General features: G+C 41.4%; 1 protein-coding gene across 4 annotated transcripts; it reads left to right on the plus strand.

Annotated features, from left to right (window-relative positions):
• The first annotated feature begins 10,758 nt into the window (after nt 1-10,758).
• On the plus strand, nt 10,759-23,654 carry csnk1db (casein kinase 1, delta b). Of its 4 annotated transcripts, none has more exons than XM_035612761.2 (10): nt 10,760-11,176; nt 13,435-13,545; nt 14,673-14,821; nt 15,247-15,475; nt 15,596-15,766; nt 15,871-16,019; nt 18,182-18,350; nt 19,177-19,316; nt 19,839-19,907; nt 21,380-23,654. In XM_035612761.2, the coding sequence occupies exons 1-9, from the start codon at nt 11,101-11,103 to the stop codon at nt 19,890-19,892; spliced, it is 1,248 nt and encodes a 415-aa protein (XP_035468654.1). In that variant the 5' UTR covers nt 10,760-11,100; the 3' UTR covers nt 19,893-19,907; nt 21,380-23,654. The 4 variants fall into 4 exon arrangements, with proteins under 4 accessions (XP_035468657.1, XP_035468654.1, XP_035468656.1 ...); XM_035612763.2 differs by having other exon boundaries at nt 10,761-11,176; nt 19,834-19,907; XM_035612762.2 differs by lacking the exon at nt 19,839-19,907 and having other exon boundaries at nt 10,761-11,176.
• Nucleotides 23,655-23,667: the final 13 nt, after the last annotated feature.

Consider the following 23,667-nt stretch of genomic DNA (forward strand, 5'->3'; position numbering starts at 1 on the left):
GAAAGCTTAAGATGAAACTGAATATTTTGGACATTTTACAGCAAGATTCACATAACGAATGTTATAATCATTTTATACAGTACCTCAGGGAAATAAAGGTATTAGGGAGAATCTAATCATATTGTACATTTTGTTTTGTTTTGTTTTGTTTTGTTTTTGTTTTGTTTGGATTTGTTTTTAGTGATTCCGATCCACACTCCTTACCAGTTGGTGGCGGTAATGCACCATTTCCTTGATTGCCAACCGCCATAAAACAATAAGAGAAGAAGAAGAATACCCCTGTCCAATTCTCCCATTTGGTCCCTCCCAGAACTTTTAAATGGGTGCTGTACCTTGGGGTACTCATTTGGCCGAACACCCTGGAGCAGACAAAGGACAGGTGAGTGTGAATACACATTTTAACAAAGTCAGTTAACTAATGCACTAGCACTCTTATCTAATGATATTTTACACATATACACATTTAAGCTACTAACACTCAATTGTGATCATACAATTTGCACAAACACTGTTTTCAAAAGTCTAACCATTTTCTCTCTTTCCAGGTGATGCTGATCACCCACAACTGCACCTGCCAGAAGTTAACAATGACAAACATAATAAATATGGCATGTAACTTCAATAAATTATCCAAAACTAATTTATATAAAATGTGCAAATGTTTTGTGCAAGTCTCATCAATAAAGTACAAATACTGCGAACAATACTAACTTACATGATGACATGTGTCCCTTCTGGATCATATTCATACTCTTCTTCTTCTCCTCCTTCTACTAAGGATTTAATCGTTTACGTTGGTGCATGGCATGTCACGTTAAATATCGCCGTCTATTTCTCCTTTCCTTTCGCCTAGGAAATTCCAGTGTACCCTATGCTAAAGGAGATAGGTAAGGAAGCATTGAAGCACCTTTCCTATGCATTTAGAGAATCCGAACATCTCTGATCATGGCTGCCGATGAAATACTTCCTGGTCACTTCAAGATTTAGGAAACTTCCTAAGCAAATTTTACAATCCAACCACACCTCTACTGATGCAGGTAAACTCCTGAAGGACAAACCTTCTCTGCAGGACAAGTCTGCACCTCTGAGGGAGGACACAGTCGAACAAAATGTCCTGACTGTGGTCCGTCAAAGAGACAGGACAGAGGTATATATATCCAGAATATCTAACTGACTTTGTACTTCTTTTTCTTGTGTAAGATCTGTATATATCAGCTAAAATATTCTTAGCTAAACTTGCTTTTTGTATTTCTTTATATTTGCTTTAAAATCAGAATTAGAATCGGCTTTATTGACACATTCAAAGAATTTGACTCTGGTTTTAAATGGTTCTCCGTGTACTTAGATTGAGGAACGAAAGTAGAACGAGGACAACAAAGTAGTAGTTAAAATAATGATGATAATAATACATCAAATTTATATAGCGCTTTTCTAAATGTTCAAAGACGCTTTACAAAACAAAAACAAAACAAAAAGGTTTAAGTTAAAAGCAAAAATTAAGAGGTGAATTTTGAGGCGAGTTGAATGAAATTGATTTAAAAATTTGAATGATTAATCATAAGGCTTGTAGGGGCCTAGGTCTAGAATACATAGCTGACCTGACCCCCTATGATCCTGTATACAACGTAAGATCCACTGATAGGTCATTCCCGGACATTACTCGGTCTAACCTTAACACTAAAGGTGACCAGAGGCCTGTACTGCAAAGCAAGGTTACTTGCTTACCATGGTAAGTTCAGGAGTAACTTCGTGACGTCGGGGGTAACTTCCCGGTAAACCGGTACTATGAAAGATGGATAGGTTTGACCCGAGGAATGTTACCATGGTAATTTACTCTCAATCTTAAAACTGCTCCGAGCAGTTTTTGTTCGTGGTTAACTCTGTGTTTAACTTTTTTAAGCCTCGCCCCTGCTCACAAGAACCCAATCGGTGTCAGGGAGTTTAGTCAGAATCCACCGGGACCCGATGATGATCTTTAAGAAAGATATATTCATTATCTTCGACAACTTTCAGTTACACATCTTTGATGCCCTCACTGTTTCCTGCTCTGTAGTATTTATCTACCGGATACTTTTATGTTTTCCATCGGTAATACTGATCATGTGATCAATAATACTGTATGTGAAGTTCGCAGGCTGGATGCGTTAGTCGTGTTCCCTGGACATTTAAATGTTCTAATGATCAATAATGCTTTTTATAAGCATAATTAGTAACATGACCAATATTCTGTTGCTTAGTATCCCCATTAAAGCCCCTACGGGAGAACATGAGGATTATAAATCTGAATTTATTTCACAGCATCAATGTTCAGGTATTTGATCATATCCTATTGAATCTGACATGATTACTTTGTCTTTTAATATTCAGGACAGAGACACATTAGGTGGTGGATTTCATTTTGTTAAAATGGAAACTCAATAACTACATCAAATTAGTTTAATTAAACCAGGTCATCAAAACAACTGATATGATATTACCATATTGCACCAGGATCAGAACTGATTGACCCTCAACCTCCATCATGAGCGTTCATTTATTATTCGCTCTGACCGACTGATCTGCCTCTGAAAATGTTGCAGGACAATTCTTTTTCTAGGTTGCTAGAACATTTTTGTCCACATCAAATTTCTAAAAGTCATAATGTAATACTTAATAATTTGCTGATACCAGCGGATATACGAGCCACATGTGTATAAAGGAAGTACCGGTACTTTTTCCATTTCGAACACTGAATAGAGTCGTGAGAAACTCCACTGAGATAAACTTCCGTTCGTCTTTTGGATACATCTTATAGGGTGTGGAGATGAATACACAACTAAAACATAATAAACAAATGCTGGGAGTACAATACATTTTGGGTGGACAATTAATAAGGAAGCAGGAAAATATGGAATTAGAGAAACAAAATTTTAGTATCCCTCACCAATAAGCAATATTCTACCATGGTTATTTCTCAAAGTTAAAGTGGACCTCAATGGGCCACAATAATGCAGCAATATTATTTGTGTGTGTGGGCGTGGGTGTGTGTAGCTGAAAGATAAGATAAGGTAATCTATTCCTTGATTCGTCCCACAACGGGGAAATTCGGATGTAAAAGCGACAAAGTGGATAGCAGAATATGAAAAAAGCAAGCAACAAATATGTACAAAATATGAAAAAATATAATTACTATATACAGGGCTGTAACAATAATTGCACGTGGGGAGTAAGTATTGCACATTTAGTTATTGCAAACGTTGAGTCCTGGGGAGTGTATACATGAGTAATACAGTATATACAGTGTGTGTGTGTGTATGTGTGTGTGTGTGTGTTGGTCATTCACTGTCCCTCAGGTTGTGGCATGTTAAAACATGTTGCGCAGCAACATTTGCTCTGTCTCCTTTCCCATGAGTATCTTTAGTTTTGAGATGTCGTTGAGCTCTTTGAAATCTGACGTCACAGAACTTGAACTTTTTAAAATAAATGTTCCTCATTTCACTGAATGGTTTACAGTGTAGGAGGAAGTGCGTCTCAACCTCACTTGTGGACCAGTGACCACATGTCCTGTTTTCTTTTGGTTGCCATGATTTTTTGTGTCTTCCTGTTTCGATGGCCAGTTTGTGGTCACTGAACCTGGACCTGGTCAGGATCTGTCTCTGCTTTCTATCTCTGACAGTAGAGGGATGTTCTGCTAATGTATAATCTCTTTTTAGGGCCAGATAACATTCTAATCTACTTTGGCTTTTAGTGTCATCTTTCCAATGTTCCAGATAGGTTTCTTTACATTGTGTTATGATTTGATTGACTCTGATTGGTGTTTGGAGAGCAGTGTTGTTGTGAGGCTGGTCAGACTGTGTCCGAGAGGGGGCAGTTAGCCTCAGGAAGTTGAGCGTTCTCCTTTTGAATGTTATTTTTCAGTGGGTATCTGCCTAATTCTGCTCTACATGCGTTTGTTGCTGTGTTTCTGTGAACATGTAAAATGTATCTGCAGAATTCTGCATGTAAACATTCTGTTGGATGTTTGTCCCAACGGATGAAGCTCTGATGACTGAGTGGACCCCACACATCATTACCGTATAGCGCAATGGGATGGATGACACTATCAAAAAAAATTTTTTGAGAAAGAAAGAAGAGAGAAGGAAAAAATAAAAATAAAAAAAGAACACTTAACAAAGATCATCTAACATAAAGAACACAGCACATCTTGGATTACAACAACACTATTCCATGGTCATAGCTAAGATGGGTACTATAAACAAAAGCATCTAAAAGTAGAAAAAAATTTATGAATTTGACATATACAAAATCACATACGCATTTTCAATCTTTCCAGATGTAAAGTGTTTGACAATTCTCCCAGCCACAAATTATATGAAGGCACAGAATCCATTTTCCATACACGTAAAATCGGCTTTTTTCCAATCACCATCCCAAATTGAATAGCTCTTCTTTCAAATTTATTGACGTGGGAAAGGACACTTGTGGCCCCCAGGATCGCAACCAAGGGGCTGGGTACCAAATTCTTACCAACAGCCTCAGAAAAAAACTGAAAAATAAACTCCCAATATGAATGAAGTTTACTACATGCCCAGAAAGAATGTGCTAGAGTACCTATTTTGGATTTACATCGGTTACATACTGGTTGGATATCAGGATAAAATGTGTGTAGCTTTTCCTGCGAATAATAGAATCTGTGGAGTGTTTTAAACTGTATTAGGTCATGTCTGGTGTTAACTGAACACATTTGCACGTTACGTAGACATTCTTCCCAAATTTCGTCATTTAATTCCATATTCAACTCATCTGCCCATGCCCATTTATACACCTCCGAATTCATCAGAGCTCCATCATGAAGCATTCGATAGAAAGCAGAGATTGTCCCTCGGGAGCCCGGGTCAAATTTGTTAACTGCCTCAAGAGTATCATGTTTATTTAGAACTTCAAAGTTTGGTACATTTTTTTTAACAAAATCTTTAATTTGCAAAAACCTGAAAAAACTTTAGGCAGATATTCTATATTTGGCTTGCAGCTGCGTAAATCAGGCAAAATTTCCCCCAATATACAAATCATTTATGTTTTTAATGCCTTTCTGTTTCCACGCAGAGAAAGCAATATCATTTAGGCCAGGTATGAAAGTGTGATTTTCACAAATTGGAGTATCAGTATATACACTTGGCGCCTTGATATGGAGTTTTATCTGCTCCCATGTGCGCATAGTGCCATTGATTACAAAGCTGTTACTATAATGTGACTTCCTAACTTTGATGGGGCTGTTGAGCAATGCCACCAAGGAGGTCTTGTTACAAATCAATCGTTCAATGCATAGCCAGGCAGTGCAAGAATAAGAAGAGAAGGGGGGGGGGGGCTTTCCTCCACCGAGCAAGTATAGACAGATGAGCCGCCCAGTAAAAAAATTCGATAAGGCAAACCCCCCAGCATTTTTTGGTTTACACATATGTTTTTTTGAGATCCTGATGGCTTTGTAGTTCCAAATAAAAGGAACAATAATTGAATCTAATTGTTTAAAGTAATACTGGGCAATGTAACATGGAAGAGACTGAAAGAGATGCAGGAAACGTGGCAGTGCAATCATCTTAATTGCATCAATCTTACCTACAAGAGAAATAGGAAGAGTCTTCCAAAAATGTATACTTTGTTTAAGGTGCTCAATCTTATTATACCAATTCTTCTGTAAAAGGTCCTCAGGGTCTTTAGTCACGGTTATACCAAGATATGAAAAGTCTTTAAAAGCTTTTTTAAAAGGAGTAGACCGTATATATATCATATCAAGTTCGTTAGAAATTGGCATCAACTCACTTTTGTCCCAATTAACAGAAAATCCGGAGAGTCTGCCAAAGTTGCTAATTAAAGTCAAAAGATGAGGTATTGAAGCTTGAGGATGAGAAATGAATAAAAGAATGTTGTCCGAATGTTGATAGGAGATATTAGACGACTTTGTCTAATACTGACTGCTAGCGGTTAAATAACAATTGAGAACAGGAAAGGGGTGAGGGGACGCCCCTGACGAGTTCCACGATGATTTTGGTTGGTTATGACAGAGGCGGTTGGATGTGAATAGATAAGCTCAATCCACTTCATAAAGGAGGGCACAAAACCGATTTTTTTAAGTGTAAACAACATATAGGGCCATTCCACCTGATCAAAGGCACGCTGTGCATCTAAAGAAATTATTACTGTCTCTTCAATGTGTTCTGTTCTGGGGAGAGTTTATGGCTAAGTCCCTTGAAAAATTCGAAAACAAAAGCCATCTGGTCCTGCTGCCTTATTGTTTGGGAGAGAGGAAATCACTTCTTTTACCTCACTCAAATTGATGTCTGCATCTAGTAAGGAGGAAGATTCTTTTGATAATTTAGGCAGTCCCAGATTTTTTTTTAAAATTCCATAGCCCCTGGATCAGATCCACCCTGTGACTGATAGTCCTTTTCATAAAAATCTGCAAAACATTCATTAATTCTTTTAGGATCTGTCAGGGGATTCCCATCATTCGTCTTGATAGAATGAATGGACTTGGATGCCTGAGATTGTCTTAACTGGCGGGCAAGTAACCTTTGAGGTTTATCACCAAACTCTAAATACTTTTGTCTTACTTGGGCCAACAAACGTGAAACAATTTTGGACAATATTGAATTGTACTCATATCTTAATGCTGAGATTTTCTTCAGTACTTCAGGCTGATTTTGTACTCTATATAGTGCTTCCAGATCAGATAGTTGACTATCTATTTCAGTTAACCTAGCTTTAGATTTTCTTTTTTCCATCACTTCATAAGATATGATGTGGCCCCTGAGAACAGACTTCATGGCCTCCCAAAGTGTGGCGTTGCTAACTTCACCATTATCATTAGTGTCAATGTTAAGAGCAATTTTGCTCAAAAGATAAAAACAAAATTCCTTCTCTTTCAGTAAAGTATTATTTAACCGACAGTTAAATTCTCCCCGTTTAAGATTCAGATTAAGCTTTAAGGAAACAGGGGCATGGTCTGAAAAGAGAATATTATGATAAGTGGAATCCACGAATCCAATATAAAATAATCAATCCTTGAGTAAGATTTATGAACGGCTGAAAAATAGGAAAAATCTCTTGCTGTGGGACTAAGGAGCCTCCAAATGTCCACCAGATTATAAAACTATCAGATTATTAAGAGCGATACTGCTCCTCGATGTATTAATTTGAGAGTGTTGCCGTTCAAGGACTGAATCCAAAACACAATTAAAGGGTCCACCTAAGATTATATTTATATTAGACATATTGGTTATATAGTTAAAAAGATTCTGAAAGAAAATGGGATTATCAAAGTCACAGGTACTGACTTTAGCTCCCCTTTGACTAATAAATGTCTACCTCTATCATCAGAAATAGTTTCCATACGTACAAAGGGAGTGTTTTTCTTAATAAGGATTGCCACTCCTCTTGCTTTTGTGCTAAAGTTTGATTGGAAGACATGTGATGCCCATGAAGGACATAATACTTTAGCGGCAGTTTTTTTAATATATGTTTCCTGGAGGAAACATATCGGCTTTGAGTGTACATATATGAGCATATTCATCCCCCTTACCTTCCAGCTGACTAGATTAACTCCACCATCCCCTGTGCTTACTAGGCCCTCTTAACATTAATATTATCTACAATGTAAAATAGCTTATCACCAAGACCATCGCACCCCAGGAAAACAAAAAACCACGAGCGGTGTTTCCATACCCCAAACTGAAAGTCTAAGCTAAACATTGGCGCCGAGTTAAGGCCCAGTATAGCATTTAACTACTTATCTCCCTACCTACAGTGGAGCAATCCACCAATAAATGTTCACGAGATAATAAGGCATTTAACCTCACCCAAATTACAATACAATTGTCGGTCAAGGTTCAGTCCACATCACGACCTGATCAAATGTCCGTGTCCTAGTCATGAGCCTCTCGACTCAGCTGATGTTAGGTCAGGAAAAATGAATACCGGACGCCCATCATACTGTAGCGGTGCCTTCTCCATCGCGAGCCTTAGTACCAGCTCCTTTACCTGGAAGCGGAGCAGCCTGGCAATGATAGCTCTTTGTTTCCCGTCTTTTGATGGCACTGCGCTTCGGTGGGCACGTTCGACATCCACGGGATGGAAGGAAGTCTTCAAATGCAGCAGCAACAACAGGATCCAGATCGATAGACATCTTTTAAGTTTTTTTTGAAACATTTCTCTTTTACATCATAAATCTTCAGAATGCAGCATGGGTCGCAAAAAAAATTGGTCACACATGTCAGGTATGTTTCGGTCAATTGTATTAGCAGATGCGGAAAAACAATTGTACACAGCATAAAACAATAACAAAAATCAATCAAACCAAACCCCCCCCCCCAAAAAGGTTACACACTTCCTTTACAGAACCTATACATCACTTATTCCTGTCTTGCACACTGCATGAAATGCAGTAAAGAGGCGGTCACTTCATACAACCTCTGATGCTGAATCAGTGCCTCTTTGTGTCTCTATTGAACGAGACGCTTGCACCTCTTCGCTCCCCTGCAGATTGAGAAGCTCCCTCTCTGCGATATAAGCGCAGTCACGACAGCAGTTTCCCCTCTGCGGTGAGCTTCCTCCTTTGTAAAAAGAGAGAGATAAAAAAATATTTTTCCATACCCTAGTTGTGTCCACAACAGTTTGTTGAGAGAAATGTTTGGGACCTCGTAAAAAAGAGGAACCGTTACGTAAATAGGGGTGTACGTCTGACCCTTTTAAGAAGGAACAAAATCCTGTTTACTTTCCAAGTTTTTTTTTGTTTCGTTTTTAGTATTACTTCTGAGTTTTTCGACCATAAATTAAAGACTAAAACTATAAACTTACTCAGATCAATTCAGTGTCTGCGTCGAACCCCCGAGCTCTTAAGTCAGATGAAACCTCGACCACTGTATGGTGAGGTAGATCCTCTACTTCTCGGCCGATGGATGCCTGGTCTGCCGGTTGTGGAACACGAAAACCACTGGCACGGTGGTTCGGTCCCTCTGATGATCCACCTCTGTAACAATAGGCCCGTCCTGCTGCTGGTTCAACCCGTACACCTCTGGAACCTCGTCCGGGTCGGGGGATAAAGGTGGACCATTCTACTCTCTAGTGCAGGGGTGTCAAACTCATTTTCACCCCGGGCCAAATCAGCATTATGGTTGCCATCAAAGGGCCAGTTGTAACTATAAAACTGTATAAATGTAGCTTCTTCTTAACATATTGTGCAATAACTGTCTCTGCATTTGATTATTATTTATACAAGTGTACAAATACAGTACATGCATTCACATAAATGTAAAAATATATGTAAGCACATTGCTGTTATTATAACATAAATCCCTTCAATTTATCCGGTCAAGAAACCCACATTACTCCATCAATCAAAGATCAAACTTTTCAAGTGAATAATAATAAAGACAAATATCATGAAACACAAGCTATTACATCAACTTTATTCAAAACTTTATGTCACAGTTGAGAGAGGCAGAACTATGGTCCACCACATAAGTGTGCAATGCTAAGAACATGTGTGACAGATGTGGCATTTTACAAAAACAATTGGCTGCAGACAGCCTTGCAGAGGGCATATAGCCAACTGAGAGATGGACCTGGACAAGCAGCGTTTTGGTAGCCAACCGGGCACATGAAAAAGCACTGGAGACTGAGGCGGAGGTGCTCTGACAGACAGGGAAGTGGGCAAGATTGTCCTGCTCCAGTTGGGACTTCCATCGGTGCAGTTTATGCTGGAAAGCTGTGATCATGTCGGACATCTGCGTGATGACTTGTTTAGGTCCCTGCAGCCTCTGATGCAGTTGGGCGAGATGCTCCGCAATGTCGCACAACATAGCCTAGTTAAATTGCCTTCCCTCTGCATCAATCTTTCACTTTTTGGACATTTTGGGGTTAGTTGTGGCTCTTTTTCACTTCCACCACTGGTTAAGCGCCGACATGAAAACTCTGCCATCTAGCAGCAGGATGCCGTCATTTCGCGGGTCACAAAATCGACAAGCATTGTGGGACATGTAGTTTATGGTCAGTGAACGCTGTTAAGCAGCATATACTTTTATTTTAAGACAATCATATGCCCTTTAAGCTTGCGCGGGCCACATAAAATGACGGGGCGGGCCGTTTGACACGCCGTTTGCGTTCACTGCCATGTTGAAAGCTGTGGTGGTTGTACCATGGTAGGTATAACTCATACTATGTCCAATGATACTGTTCTTTATGGTGAATTGGTGTTTGTTCTCCTGACATCTGGGACGTTTTTGGAAGATCACGATATTTGTTTTTCTTCATATTTACTGCCAGGGGCCAGTTCTGACAGAACTTCTCTACTATGTCCAGCTGTTGCTGTCGTCCTTGTTCAGTAGGAGACAGTAGAACAAGGTCATCAGCAGGAAGCCGAGACTTCAGCTCTCTATCCAGGAGGGAGGGGCCCGGAGTAGCACATTGATCCAACTCAGCGGCAAGTTCAGTGGTGTAAATATGAAATAAAGTTGGGCTTGAATTGCAACCCTGCAAAACACCTCTTCTCTGGCTGAGGAATTCAGTTTGTCTTTTTTCCAAATACACTGATTTAACCAGATCATAAGTCGTCGTCCCCCGCCCCATACCACAAGCCTGTAGAAGAGCCCTTCATGCCAAATAGAGTCTCTCTCTCCAGGGCTCTTCATTGAACTCGATCCTGTTCTACTTACTCCCGCACAGTAGGTGGCGGTATGCACCGAACAGTTGGTATTGCAACACGCCAAAATGAACTGAAAGAAGAAGAAGAAGAGGTAGCCGAAGCAGTCACGGCGGATGTAAACAACACACAGCGGACGAGGGTGGAGTTTAGGAGCGAAATCCGTCTCCATCCTGATGGTTTGGACCATCACCACCGCGCAGACACCGAGAACTTAAACGACGCGCTCCACACTGTCGGATCATATGGTTATTGTAGTTCATCGTTCCTCAGAAAGACGAGGAAGGAATGGTGACATTTGGATTGTTACAGAAATAACTGGCACTCGGGGGGGTGCTATAAACCAGCCCGGAGAAGGTGAAATGTTTGCCGAGGTGTTTTCAACGAGAGGTTAGAAGCTGAACACTGGATACAGAACAATAAGAGAAATGGAGCTGAGAGTCGGGAACCGATACCGACTGGGCAGGAAGATCGGAAGTGGATCTTTCGGGGACATCTATTTGGGTGAGTAAGATACATCTCCCGTCATCCAGATCATAATATCTTTAACATCAGTTACATTCCCAGCACAGCTAGTCTGTCTTAAATGATTGAGTGAATTGGCGTGAGTTGAAGATACCTTAACTGACGAGTGTCATTGAACGTGTTTTGCGTGTTGCAGGTAGGACAGATGTTAAATTGACATTTTTGTTTCATAAATCCCATGAAAAGTACTGTTTTTATACGCGTACAGTTATAAGCCATCCCTTTCCCTCCGTACTGGCTGTCAATGTTTGATGGTGTGAACGTTCAAAACAAATATTCTATTCATGAAGTCAGGCTGCTTTAATGACACACACACACACACACACACACCATGAGAGGCCCAAAGTCACACACATCTCATTCACTGCCCAATGTCACACAGAGACCAAAAGCTTCCATCTTTTGGTCTTAGTCCTATACAGGATGGGATGAGTATGGAAAAAAGAAGCGGGAGTATAGGCAAATATTTAAGTTTCAAGAATAAACGGACATGAGGCTCAAGATTTTAGATACTAATGATTCGTCTCAATCTCTCGTGAATTATGACAAACGTCGCCATAGCGAAACACTCTCTGCACCTGCCACTGCCACTACGGTATCTACAGAGCCATAGGTCACATATGATTATGACAGGCGGAAGGATAAGTAGTTCCTATCAACCTGGCGTTATTCAGATAACCCTGGTGATGGCTAGTTACTTTGTACTGTTGTTTCCCCTGTTGATGATAAAATACACATTTACCCCAAATGTCTGAGTTTAAATATCAATCTGCAGCCAGGTCACCTTCATCTGTCTGTCAATCAGTTTGTTTCTGGCGTGCTGTGAGAATGGTGGTGAGGTTGCTCTGCTTTTCCCCCTTTATGATGTTGGGTCCACTGAACGTCATTGGCTGTGACATATCCAACTACCGCCCCCTGCTGGTACGGTTATTTCCTCTTACGCAGGTGCAACATTTATGAGCTAGTTGGCCGTTGGATTTATTTTTTGATCTGACGTAGCCCGACGTTTGCAACGAGGGCAGACACAGCAGTCGGCCTTTGTCTGTGTGAGTTGTTTGACGTGGTGTTGGTATGTCCCTACCTTTGCTAGTGTGTCTAGACGTTGAGATGAGACATGTCAGTTCTTTATCAAATCCTAAATTTGAAATCCTAAAGAACTTAACCTGGGTCTTTCCTACAAGTCTATAGGGTTTGTCACAGCACATGCAGCCAGCAGTTACTGGTCCACAGCTCTAATATGTTTGCAAAACATTGATCACTGTTAACAGCCAGACCTGTGGTTAAATGAAAGCTGAGTCTTTCCTCTGTATCTACATTGATAAATCTCAGACACTAACTGTAAATGGACATGCTTGTGTTTGTGCCTTCTAGTGGATTGACATTGTTGGCAGCAAGACGGGTTGTCTGTGGGCTTTTAGCTGTGCCAACTTTTCTCTGTGACTGGCAGCATGTTAAGTTAGAATGTGAGCCATGGTTTATGTGACATTTAAAAAAAAAAAAAAAGGATTCACACATATTGCTGGTTGATGATGAGAAATGGTGTGTCAGTATAGGCAATTAATGGGAAACCTTGTGGAACTCTGTGTCGTCAGATTTGTAATGGAAAATGAAAATTTGGCATTTGGATCAGTAGCAGATCTCTCTATCCAAGGTAAATAGCAGATTTCCTAATATCTGGGACTTTACATTAGAAACAATTAGGGAAATCTCAACTGTTCAAGACTACAGTCAATACAATGTAAAGGTGATATTTAAAAAAAATCACTGTGTGTGTGTGTGTGTGTGTGTGTGTGAGTGTGTGAGTGTGAGAGAGAGTGTGTGTGTGTGTGACGGGTTCAGATTTCTCTCCCACTCTGATGTCACAGTTGGGCTCTTTTGGGGTGACCCCGCCTGCAATCTGAGGATCTCCACATTTCTGGGGAAGGGGCGTGACATTTCCTACACATTTTGAAATCAGTTGATGAATCACAACAGACTGGGCCAGCTGGTCAATCAGAGCAGACTGGGGTTTATCGGGAGGAGGGGCGAGAAGAGATCCAGGTGTTTTAGACAGAGGGTGAAAAGAAGAGCTGCAGGATTGGGCAGTATGAGAACACCGATGCTTTTTCTGAACATTAAAGCATGTATGAATGTGTGCAAATGTGTACAAATAGAGTTTGATTGATTGATTGAAGTTGGACGTTTTTTGGAATTTTATTTAATACTCACCCTGTGTATTACCGTTTATCCTTTTCCAGGCACAGATATTTCAGTTGGTGAGGAGGTTGCAATTAAGTTGGAATGTGTAAAGACCAAACACCCCCAACTCCACATCGAGAGCAAGATCTACAAGATGATGCAAGGAGGAGGTGACATATTACCTTATATACCGTAATCTTCATTTCACATTGGACATCTGTTCCCCAACCCCCATCCTTCCTTTCATACTTAGTCGCATTGTCTTTTTCCATGTCTCCACCATATCAGCTTTCATGCTGTTTTCTTCTCTAGCACTTTTCACACCAAAAATACTGCTTATATGCAGGTTTCTAAACCTGTTAGAAGTAGTCAATTAACTAATTTCCAATTGCAAGTAGAGAGTTTCACGTAGTTTGTTCCTGATGAGTCACGTTTTTTGTCACAAACGCATCACAAAACGTGGTTAATAAACAATAGAAAGATGCAGGGAGGCAAACCATGTCATGACACAGTTTCTTTTTTTTCCCAGTCTACTCCATGCCGACTGAACAATATTTTATCACTGCTTGAACTTGGACAAGTGGAATTTGTGGCTGACATGCCAAAGAGTTGCAGAAACCTTCACTGCCTCTATGATAGCTGTTGTTGATACTGGGGCACTGAATGGTCACGCTGGAAATGGGGCAGAAATTAGCATGTCTACACGGTAGTCATGTTTCCTTCACTGCTGCAGAGTAATTTTACCCTGGAATGAATCTTGATTGTAGCCTTTCCCACTGAAGACAATAGCCAGATGCTAACGGGTCTTTCATCCAGTGTGAAAGGTTCTGTTTGGTTCACTTCCTCTACAAATCCACGTCGTTTGAGGGTAAATATCGGGTGTAGCCACAGCTGAGGGTTAAACAGTGGGAAAAAAAGTTTCCCTATGGACTCAATAATATGTCACAAAAAGAACAGACATTATTCAGCATCTGTTCCTCTGCTGTTGCTGTGATTCACTGTCTGCAGGTACCACTGGTGAGGGGGTACCTGCCTCATGCCTCATGTGTCCTTGCTTCCCAGGAAGTGCTGAGGGGCTCTAATAAATTTGGCATCCAGTGTCGGTTGGATTCTACAAAGATAGCACTGTCTCTGAAGTTACTTGAACATATTAAATGCAGCCAGCTTCACTTGCTTGTCTTTTTTTTTGCTTTTGTCTTAATCTTCACTGAGTAAAACATATTTGAAGTGGTGTTCTCTAGACTTCCCTTTTTGTGTTCTTACCATCGCAGTTGAATTTATCCCCATGTGTCTGCAGTGGGGATTCCAACAATAAAGTGGTGTGGAGCAGAAGGTGACTACAATGTGATGGTGATGGAGTTGCTGGGGCCCAGCTTGGAGGACCTCTTCAACTTTTGCTCTCGCAAGTTCAGCCTCAAGACAGTCCTGCTGCTTGCTGATCAAATGGTCAGACCGCTCACTCACTTCAGACGCACATTACTTACTCTCTGGCTACCGCATGCATCCCACATTCTCCTTTCATATTATGTCACACATTCCACCACTAATCCATCTGAAAACAAGAGCTGGACGGGCTTCAGTGTTCATATGAAGCTGCTGTTCATAAAAATAATAATTTACATTTTTAGAGTTTAGAATTGAACATAAAGAGAAGTATGCACTTTAAAGAACAGAAAGTTAAATTTCAATAGGCCAATGATTTGCAATAATTGGCATCAAAGTCATCGGATTTAGTCCGTGAACTCATGAATCTGCTCTTGTCCAGTGCTGATAATGTTGATGATAAGATGTGCCTTGGCCAATGCCCTCATGTTAATATGGTGAACTGAACTAATTGTTTTTTTTTGTCTTTTGTTTTTCCTCCACAACAGATCAGTCGCATTGAGTACATTCACTCCAAGAACTTCATCCACAGAGATGTCAAGCCTGACAACTTCCTGATGGGACTTGGCAAAAAGGGCAACCTGGTCTACATCATTGACTTTGGCCTGGCTAAAAAATATCGTGACGCTCGCACACATCAACATATCCCCTACCGAGAGAACAAGAATCTGACTGGCACCGCGCGCTACGCTTCAATCAACACACATCTTGGCATTGGTACATTAGTGACACAAACACATTACTGCATTCTTTAGACAGTGATTTTGTTTTCTAAATCATGGTCAGTTTTCCTCCCCTCTTCATCCTTCTTCTTTGCTTTTGTCTCTGTCTCTACAGAGCAGTCAAGGCGAGATGACCTGGAGTCCTTGGGCTATGTTCTTATGTATTTTAATTTGGGCTCCCTGCCTTGGCAAGGCCTCAAGGCTGCTACCAAGAGGCAAAAGTATGAACGGATCAGTGAGAAGAAAATGTCCACCCCCATTGAGGTGCTTTGCAAGGGATATCCCTGTGAGGTTCAACTCCTTCAGGCTTTCGCAACTCCACATTGGCCAATTGTAATCTAGAACAGTCGATCCCATCCACTGAGAAATGTACTCTCTTTTTTGTCATAGCCGAGTTCGCAACCTACCTGAACTTCTGTCGCTCCCTGCGCTTCGATGACAAACCGGACTACTCGTACTTACGGCAGCTCTTCAGGAACCTGTTTCACAGACAGGGCTTCTCTTATGATTACGTCTTTGACTGGAACATGCTTAAGTTTGTGAGTATTAATCATAACGTCTGAACTATATTGGGCTGAAATAACAGCTACAGTTTCAAAAAGCAAAATCAATTAAAAAAAAAACACCATTGAAACAGTACATAAGCAAGGGAGACAGTCTGTTGAGTAAACATCCTTTACACCATAATATATAGCTAGTAATTTCAGACTTGTCTTAAGATATTTTTAGGTGGTTCAACCAAAAAATACAACATTAATTGATGAATTAAGATTACATTTTTCACAGATCTCCGTGTTGACAACTAAATTAATCATACTTATCTCTGTGTCCCCCCTGACTTCTCTCGGGATGCCACTAGCAGCAAGTTTTTATGGGGAGCATAAAAAGGGAACACTTACTCGTCACAGCATAACACCAAGTCAGTCAAACTTCAGGGATATCGATCTGTCCATATAAGAATAACAAGTGATTGTGAATCAATTTTTACAGACTTTGGTGCATGGGAAAGTGACAGCAGGTACAATGGAGAGGCAAAAGCAAGACAACCCCTAAAAAGCAAATCGTTTTGCCCAGCCCAATCAGGTTGCACAGTTTGTAGTCCAACTCCTCCGGCCATTACACAGGAGAGCTGGACAGGGCCGTAGAAGGGCATCAACCAGCAACAGGACCGGTATCTTCTCCTTTGTGCGAGGAGACACAGGAGGAGCACTGACCAGAGCTGAGCTTCTGCAGGCTAATGGCGTGCATGTTTCTGACCAAACTGTCAGAAACAGATTCCACCAGGGCCGCATGAGGGCCCCAAGTCCTCCAGTGGGTACTGTACTCACAGCCCAGCTCCGTGCAGCTCCTTTGTCATTTGCGAAAGAAGACCAGAATTGGCAGGTCTGCCACTGAGGAGCCCAGACAATGTCGGGAATGCATACAGCCATGCGGGGGCCATACTAGGGATGGGCACGAGTAGTAAATTCCAAGATCAAGGGATCGCAACAATTCATCGAGGACCAATCGAGTACTCGTTTTTCTAAATCTATTTCTACAACACAACACAGCTTTCTCCAGAATAACGATGCACAGCAGTACAGTCTACCCAACACGTTATGCTTATTCTCAATCAAACCAGTCACAGTTACCCTTCAAGGATTTATTTTTCACAACTTCAGAACATGTTTTCCTTACAAAAACTTTGTTCGCAGTTCACACCTTACTTGACTTAATGTCGAAACAAATGCTGTAGGCCTGTTACGGTAAAAATACAACAAAGAAAAAAAAAACGTGGGCTTAACACAGCAAATAAAATTTGGAAACACTGTTTTTCTGAAAACCTAAAATAAATAAAATTCTTGCTCAGGAAAAGACTGGTATATAAAGACCGGTGCCTGTTGGACTTCCACCACTGCAGTGGTGTTTTGCTGAGGACGAATGCATGGCTCGCTGAAATAAGTGTCACTTATCCCCCCGGGTCTCTCCCCCCACCAGGTCTTGCACGTCCTTGTGCCACTCCCCGGTTCTACCTCGGTCAACGGGGAAGCACGGTGCACACTGGTCTCGCTCTTGCTCAATGCTGCGCACCTATGCCGCGTAGAACCGTCCCTGCCCTCCATGTCGTCTGGGCCTTGCCTGGCGAGACAAAGTGCTTGTTCCAAAAATCTAAGGTGTTTGTGTCTCAGCTCAAGCGCAGAGGCAAGGAGTGCTGCGCGCACAAAAAAAACCTTGAGTGCCGAGTTCAATTGAAACGAGGACTACTCAAGGAATCGATCACTCACGCCTATCCCTAGGCCATACACACTACTGAGTCTCATTATGAGTGCCTTGATAAAATTCATACAAGTTGGATCAGCCTGTGATTAAAGAAAATATACTTTGGTTTTCGGTGCCCTCAATGGCTTGATGATTTAGTTTCCACTGACCGTTGTCACGTCAGTTTGTTCAGATGTCTTTACATCAGTAAAGATTTTCTGCTATTTTCACAAGTTTGAAATATGATGCTCATCCTTTCCGCTACATAACCTAGGTAGTGACTGTTGAGGGGGAGAAGTTGATCCTTTTGAGTGAGATGACTGGTCATTGTCCCTGCATGTTACCATGCTTCTTAGTTTGAATGCACTTTTGCACTCAATAGTGCGCTTATGCAAGAATGCAAATTTAAACACCGCATTAATCTATGTTAATCAATGTTTTTTGTTGCTCTTGCTGCATAAAGGGAGCCAACCGTGCAGCAGAGGAAGCGGAGAGAGAGCGCCGGGACCGTGAAGACAGACTGAGGCATGGCAGGAACCCAGGGGCCAGAGGAATTCCAGCTGTATCAGGAAGACCCAGAGGAATTGAGGACGGAGCTCCGCCTACCCCGCTAACACCAACCTCACACACAGGTGACTTCCCTCTGGCCGCCCTCAACCCCTTCAGCATTCATCTGTATGAAGTGTTTTATTTCTCAGCCTATCGTGAAGGGGAGTAAATGGGGAATGACGTGCAGCAAAGGGTCAGTCTGAGTCTGAATTTCTGATGAAAAAATGAAAGATTATGGAGCTGTGTGCAGCGCTCTTTGCCCTGCTGTCATGCTCTCGCTCCCTCTCTTGCTTCATTAACATGTGTCCAGATTGATCTGATCACAAGTGGACAGCTGGTAGTACAGGTGTGAACGCACCCAATATGCGTTGAGGACATATTTGCAATCACTTGTACCACATCCAGAGGTCTGGGATTCATTAGGCTACATTCTTTTAGCGTGTGTGAATGCCACGGAATAATTATTTTTATTTTTATTTTTACACTTTTCTGCAGCCGTACAATGATTTATTTGTGTCCACCTCCACAATATTAACATTGACTGCCAAATGTTGATTTTCTTCCTTTTATTTAAATGAGTAAATGCACATTATTTTCCTCAACCCCTCCTGGCTTTTCTCTCTCCCTCTGTCTGTCCTCCCCCCAACTTATTTGGTTTCTAGAAATAAAACACATTTTTATCAAAAACATGAAAGATGTGAACATGTTTTGGTGTCATTACACAAAGTCTTGACACTGGACACTATCAAACACAGTATCCATGTGGGTGGAATCTGATGTAAATAGAAACGTATTCATGAATTCTGTCTTCACACAGTTACAGCCCAGCGCAAGACTGTGCCAAGAAGGGAGATGCGCAAAATTAGATCATGCTGACAGTTGTCTTTGTTTTTGGACTCTGGTCTCCAGCAAACACGTCCCCTCGACAGGTGTCTTGTATTGAGCGTGAACGAAAGGTCAGCATGCGACTGCACCGTGGCGCACCTGTCAACGTGTCATCCTCAGACCTAACAGGACGGCAGGACGACTCCCGCATGTCCACCTCGCAGGTACAAGACAAGTCAGAGACACATCTGCATTCATCTTTTTTGTGCCACCAAATCAGTTAGTACATGTAGGAAGAAGAACCCCTGCAATTACTGAAGATAATTCCATCACAGCCGGGGCTTTTCTTATCAACCACTCAAAGAGTTTTTGGATTGCAGTAGAAGTTGTCCCCTGAAATATATAGGAGGCTTAAACGTAACCAGTAGAGGGAAAAATAGTTTATAAGTTCATAAAAGATTTTCTTCATGGAAGTCCCCCAAGTCTGCTTGCTACTTCATTATACATTAGTCTCTGATTACTAGAAAGTGATGCTCTTCACACTTCACACAGGACCCAGATTCAGAGCAGTAAGAAGAAAATATTTATCTTAAGTCGGTACAACACTTAAACCTCATGCATATTGTCAGGGAGATGTGAAGTGCTGCTATTCGGCCACGTTTCTCTGGGTGCGTGGTTGGTGCAACATGTGGGTTCTCAATTGACATATCGGGCCTTCTCTCTTCCCTTCCCAAACCTCAGAATAGCATTCCCTACGAGCATCACGCTACCAAGTAGATGCTCGCCATGTCCTTGTGTGACAGCAGCAACACTGGGTGAGTTCTGTCACTAAAGCACCAGGGATGCATGCATAGAGTCTCCTATTCAGTCATGGGTCCAGCATGTTTCACTTACAGCCAAACGTCTGTTATTTCATCTGATACACTCTCTACATAGAGAACCATTGGTGATCCTGACATTAGATCAACAGCAAACAAATGTTCACGTTGGTCCAAAAGTGTTTTTGGCTGGAATCGGGTGAACACCAAAGTATATATCAGTCGGTCAGCAGTGAGCTGGGCATCCAGTTTGTGAATGAGAGACAAAACCATTAAAGTCATCAGATAGTACCTCTACTTGGCTTTTTAATAGTTTCATTGCTGCATTTTAAAAGACTAATGGTGGGTTCACACCAAATGTGATGCAAATTATTTGCTTGAGTAGATTACACACAAAGTCAATGCAAAGACGCGCAATGTTTGAAATCAAGCCAATTATGTCCGACGAGTTGTCACGAGAGCCAATGAGATCCCCCCTATGTCACTGTTGTCAGACACCCTGGCGTTGTATCAGAAATGGAGGATAAAACTAGAGTATTGTCGCTGTGTGTGGGCACCTCGAGCTATCTGACACAAGTCACTATTTGTATCCACGACGAAGGAGGAGAGGGCTTGGCAGAAGATAAGCGAAGAAGATTGACACTAGGCATTAGCCTGTGGCTTGTTATTGGCAGTGTTGGTTTGATATCTGAAGAGGTCCGATGGCAGGCCTACAGCCACAGCACCCAATGGAATTTACCTCCCTACATCTACTGTACACATTGCTCCTTCACCCTCTGATTTCTGCCTCTCTGGTCTTTCGCAATAATTACCTGCATGAAATGAAGTGAGGAAGTGGTTGTGGCTAAAAGCATGTCAGCTAGGTCAGAGAGTGAGGATATTTTAGAGGTAAAAATTGGTTAAAAAACAGTTAAAAATCAGTCAAATCCATTCATGTTCCATGTCTTTTTAGGAAAGATCACTTGCTGTGCTACTGAGGTACATATCGGTGTAATATTGGTAATTGCATTTACTGTAAGTTTGTTGCTGGAACAAAACCTGGTAATACCCACAGCTACCAAGACAAAGTAACCTTGTTGATTTTTTAAAAACTCCACTCAAGGAACTTGTCAACATGTAACTTAGGGAGTAGCAGGTTCTGCTTTGGTTTCCACTGGGCTCCATCTGCTTGAGGGTGAGTTCTTGAATCTGAATTTCAACATTGCCCAGGATAGGGATGAAACTATTACCGGTTTTACGGTTAACCGCGGAGAAATTCCAGACGGTTAGTTATATTTTGCAAGCACAAAATTATATTGTGAAGAGAAATGATATGCAAGTGAAAAATAATTTCACAGCATTTCATTATCACTCTCAACCTCTACAGTGCGTGCTCAAGTTTGCCTGCATGTATTATTGTATGTATTTATTCATTTTGTAGACCTTGTTGTTTGGGTTGACCCTTCTGCTTCTTGTCCTGTTTCCTCCAGATGGTGTCCGGTGCACTGCCCGCTAGTCTCCATCTTCTAGGTCCTCGATGAGCCCCACACAACTCGGCAGACCACGCCCTGCTCACTCAGAAGCAATCCGACAAACCAATATTACTACCACTCCTTACAAACTACTGCAGCTACCAGTGGAAGCCAGTGTCAGACTTGGCAGAAACTGCCCTAAATGACTGCTCTCCGTACAGTTGCCTCCTTCAGAATCTTGTACACCATCTCTGTCTCATCTTCTTTTCCATTTCCGTTGGTCTGACCTTTCCAAACAATAAAGCAAATTGGACCCCAGAACGCTTCTAGTCCACCTTTTCAGGAAACATTTCTCAGACTCCCCCCACCACTACCACCAGATTCCATAAGGGTAGTGGTTTGTCCAGGGAAACATGGTAACCCAGCCATCTTTTCTTGGATCAATGAAACAACGGCTCCTTCTGTGGAAGCATTCTAATTGCAAGTTCATACCCGACCATAAAAGAGCTTTTCTCCTTTATCTTGCAGCAACGTGTATCAAGCTGAAACTGCAGCCTGTGATCCATTTTATTAGTATTTGCATTTTTCATTCCTTCACACACATACATTTTCTTGTTTTTGACAATTCCAACCACTGATGGGTCTATAGCCATTTGTATTTTATAAAAATAAACTACTTCTCTGCATGTTTAAGCGGTGAGCCTACAGAGCCTGGTCTTGGTATCTTGGATGCTGACGTTTTGTTGGAAAGATTTTCAGTCTTCAGCCCTGGGCTCTGGTTCACTGTCCAACAAGCCCTGTGTTCTTTACATAAAACGTATGGGTGCAAGGGCATGATCTGACATACCAAATGTCCATTCACCGTGTACAGAAGTTTCTAATTTTTGTTATTTGTATTATTTGAATCTGTTAGGTACTTATTCTGATATAACAAGTACAAGTAAGTAATGTTTCATATTGTTTTCAGTGACCTCTAAGGATGCGCCTTAACACAGCTCTTCCTGTCAATATCAGAGCTTCAGAGATCTTGCACCAATGTTGCAAACTGCAACATTTTCAGGGTATTGATAATGCATTCTTCATGAATCCTCTCAAACACTTACCGAAACTTGTTCGATACTCCTGACTGTGATGAACAGCTATGCCATGTCTTGTCAGAATGAAATGGCCCATTGAAATTCTCATTTTAGAAATAGTTACTGATTTTTATCCCTATTTTTAGCCACTCTACACCTATATAATTATGTGCACAGCCATATTCATTTATATTTGAGTGCTAAATAAATGAATAACTTGTCCATTTTATTGTCACAACTTTATGGTGGCTTTGAAACTGTTCAAATCGAGACAGTAGAACCTCAAGAGTGCAAAAATACTACCATTGGCATATATGAGGTTATAAGGTCTCACAGCCAACAATGTATATCAAATCTAAAACCATCAAGCAAGGTCAAGAGCTGCTTCCAGAGTTGAGACGGCATTGTGTCCGATTGATCTGGAAAAGGCCATCAAAAATTCTGCTGTATTAAAGGCACTAAGAGCCACTGTGGCCTCTTCAATTTTTGAAGGAAGAAAGAAGTCCAGAACTATGTGGACACTTGTATAGAGCTGACCACCTGGCCAAACTGAGCTGGCAGTAGGAGAAGGTCCTTGGTAACAGGAACTAGATGGTCATTCTGGCCAAGTATCAGAGATAATGTTTGTATGGGGGGGGGGGGGGGGGGCAGCAGGACAACAAAATCTCTTTAAACTCCGACATGATGCTTAAAATTAAGGCTAAGGAGTTTAATCTTGGTTTCACCAGACCAGCGGATTTTATTTCTTAAAGTCAGTGATTCATTCAGTTGCTTTTTACATCTGTCCATCAGATAGGTTGATTGCTTCAGTGATACATGTCCAATCTCCAAAGGGTCTCTGAAGTTCAGCCACAGTGACCATTGGGTTCCTGTCCCGATTGCACAGTGTGGCCTGGGCAGCCAGCTCTGGGAAGAGTCTTCCATCCATTAAAGAATTAGGGAGGTCACTGAGCTTCCCCAGACCCGTGCCATAAAGGAATCCTGTCTGGGAACTCTGCAGACGGATCTTTCACCTCATGTTATGGTTTTTGTTCAAGTATGCACTGTAAGCTGTGTGCCTTTCCAAATCATGTCCAATTTTCCACTCCAACCAAGGTGTAGACACGCCGCTAAGACGATCAAGAGAAATCAGAGCTAAATTTCAAGTGTCTGAATACTTATGTCAATGTGATATTTCACTTTTTCCTTTCAATAAATATGCAACATTTCTGCTTTCATTTTTGTGATCAT

This window comes from Scophthalmus maximus, chromosome 16, assembly GCF_022379125.1.
Source record: "Scophthalmus maximus strain ysfricsl-2021 chromosome 16, ASM2237912v1, whole genome shotgun sequence".
NCBI lineage: Eukaryota > Metazoa > Chordata > Actinopteri > Pleuronectiformes > Scophthalmidae > Scophthalmus > Scophthalmus maximus.

Coding starts and splice junctions, on each gene's coding strand:
- csnk1db (XM_035612761.2), top strand. CDS start 11,101: ATGGAGCTGAGAGTCGGGAACCGATACCGACTGGGCAGGAAGATCGGA. Junction 14,822..15,246: donor TGCTGCTTGCTGATCAAATG/GTCAGACCGCTC, acceptor CCTCCACAACAG/ATCAGTCGCATTGAGTACAT. Junction 19,317..19,838: donor CCCGCATGTCCACCTCGCAG/GTACAAGACAAG, acceptor ACCTCAGAATAG/CATTCCCTACGAGCATCACG.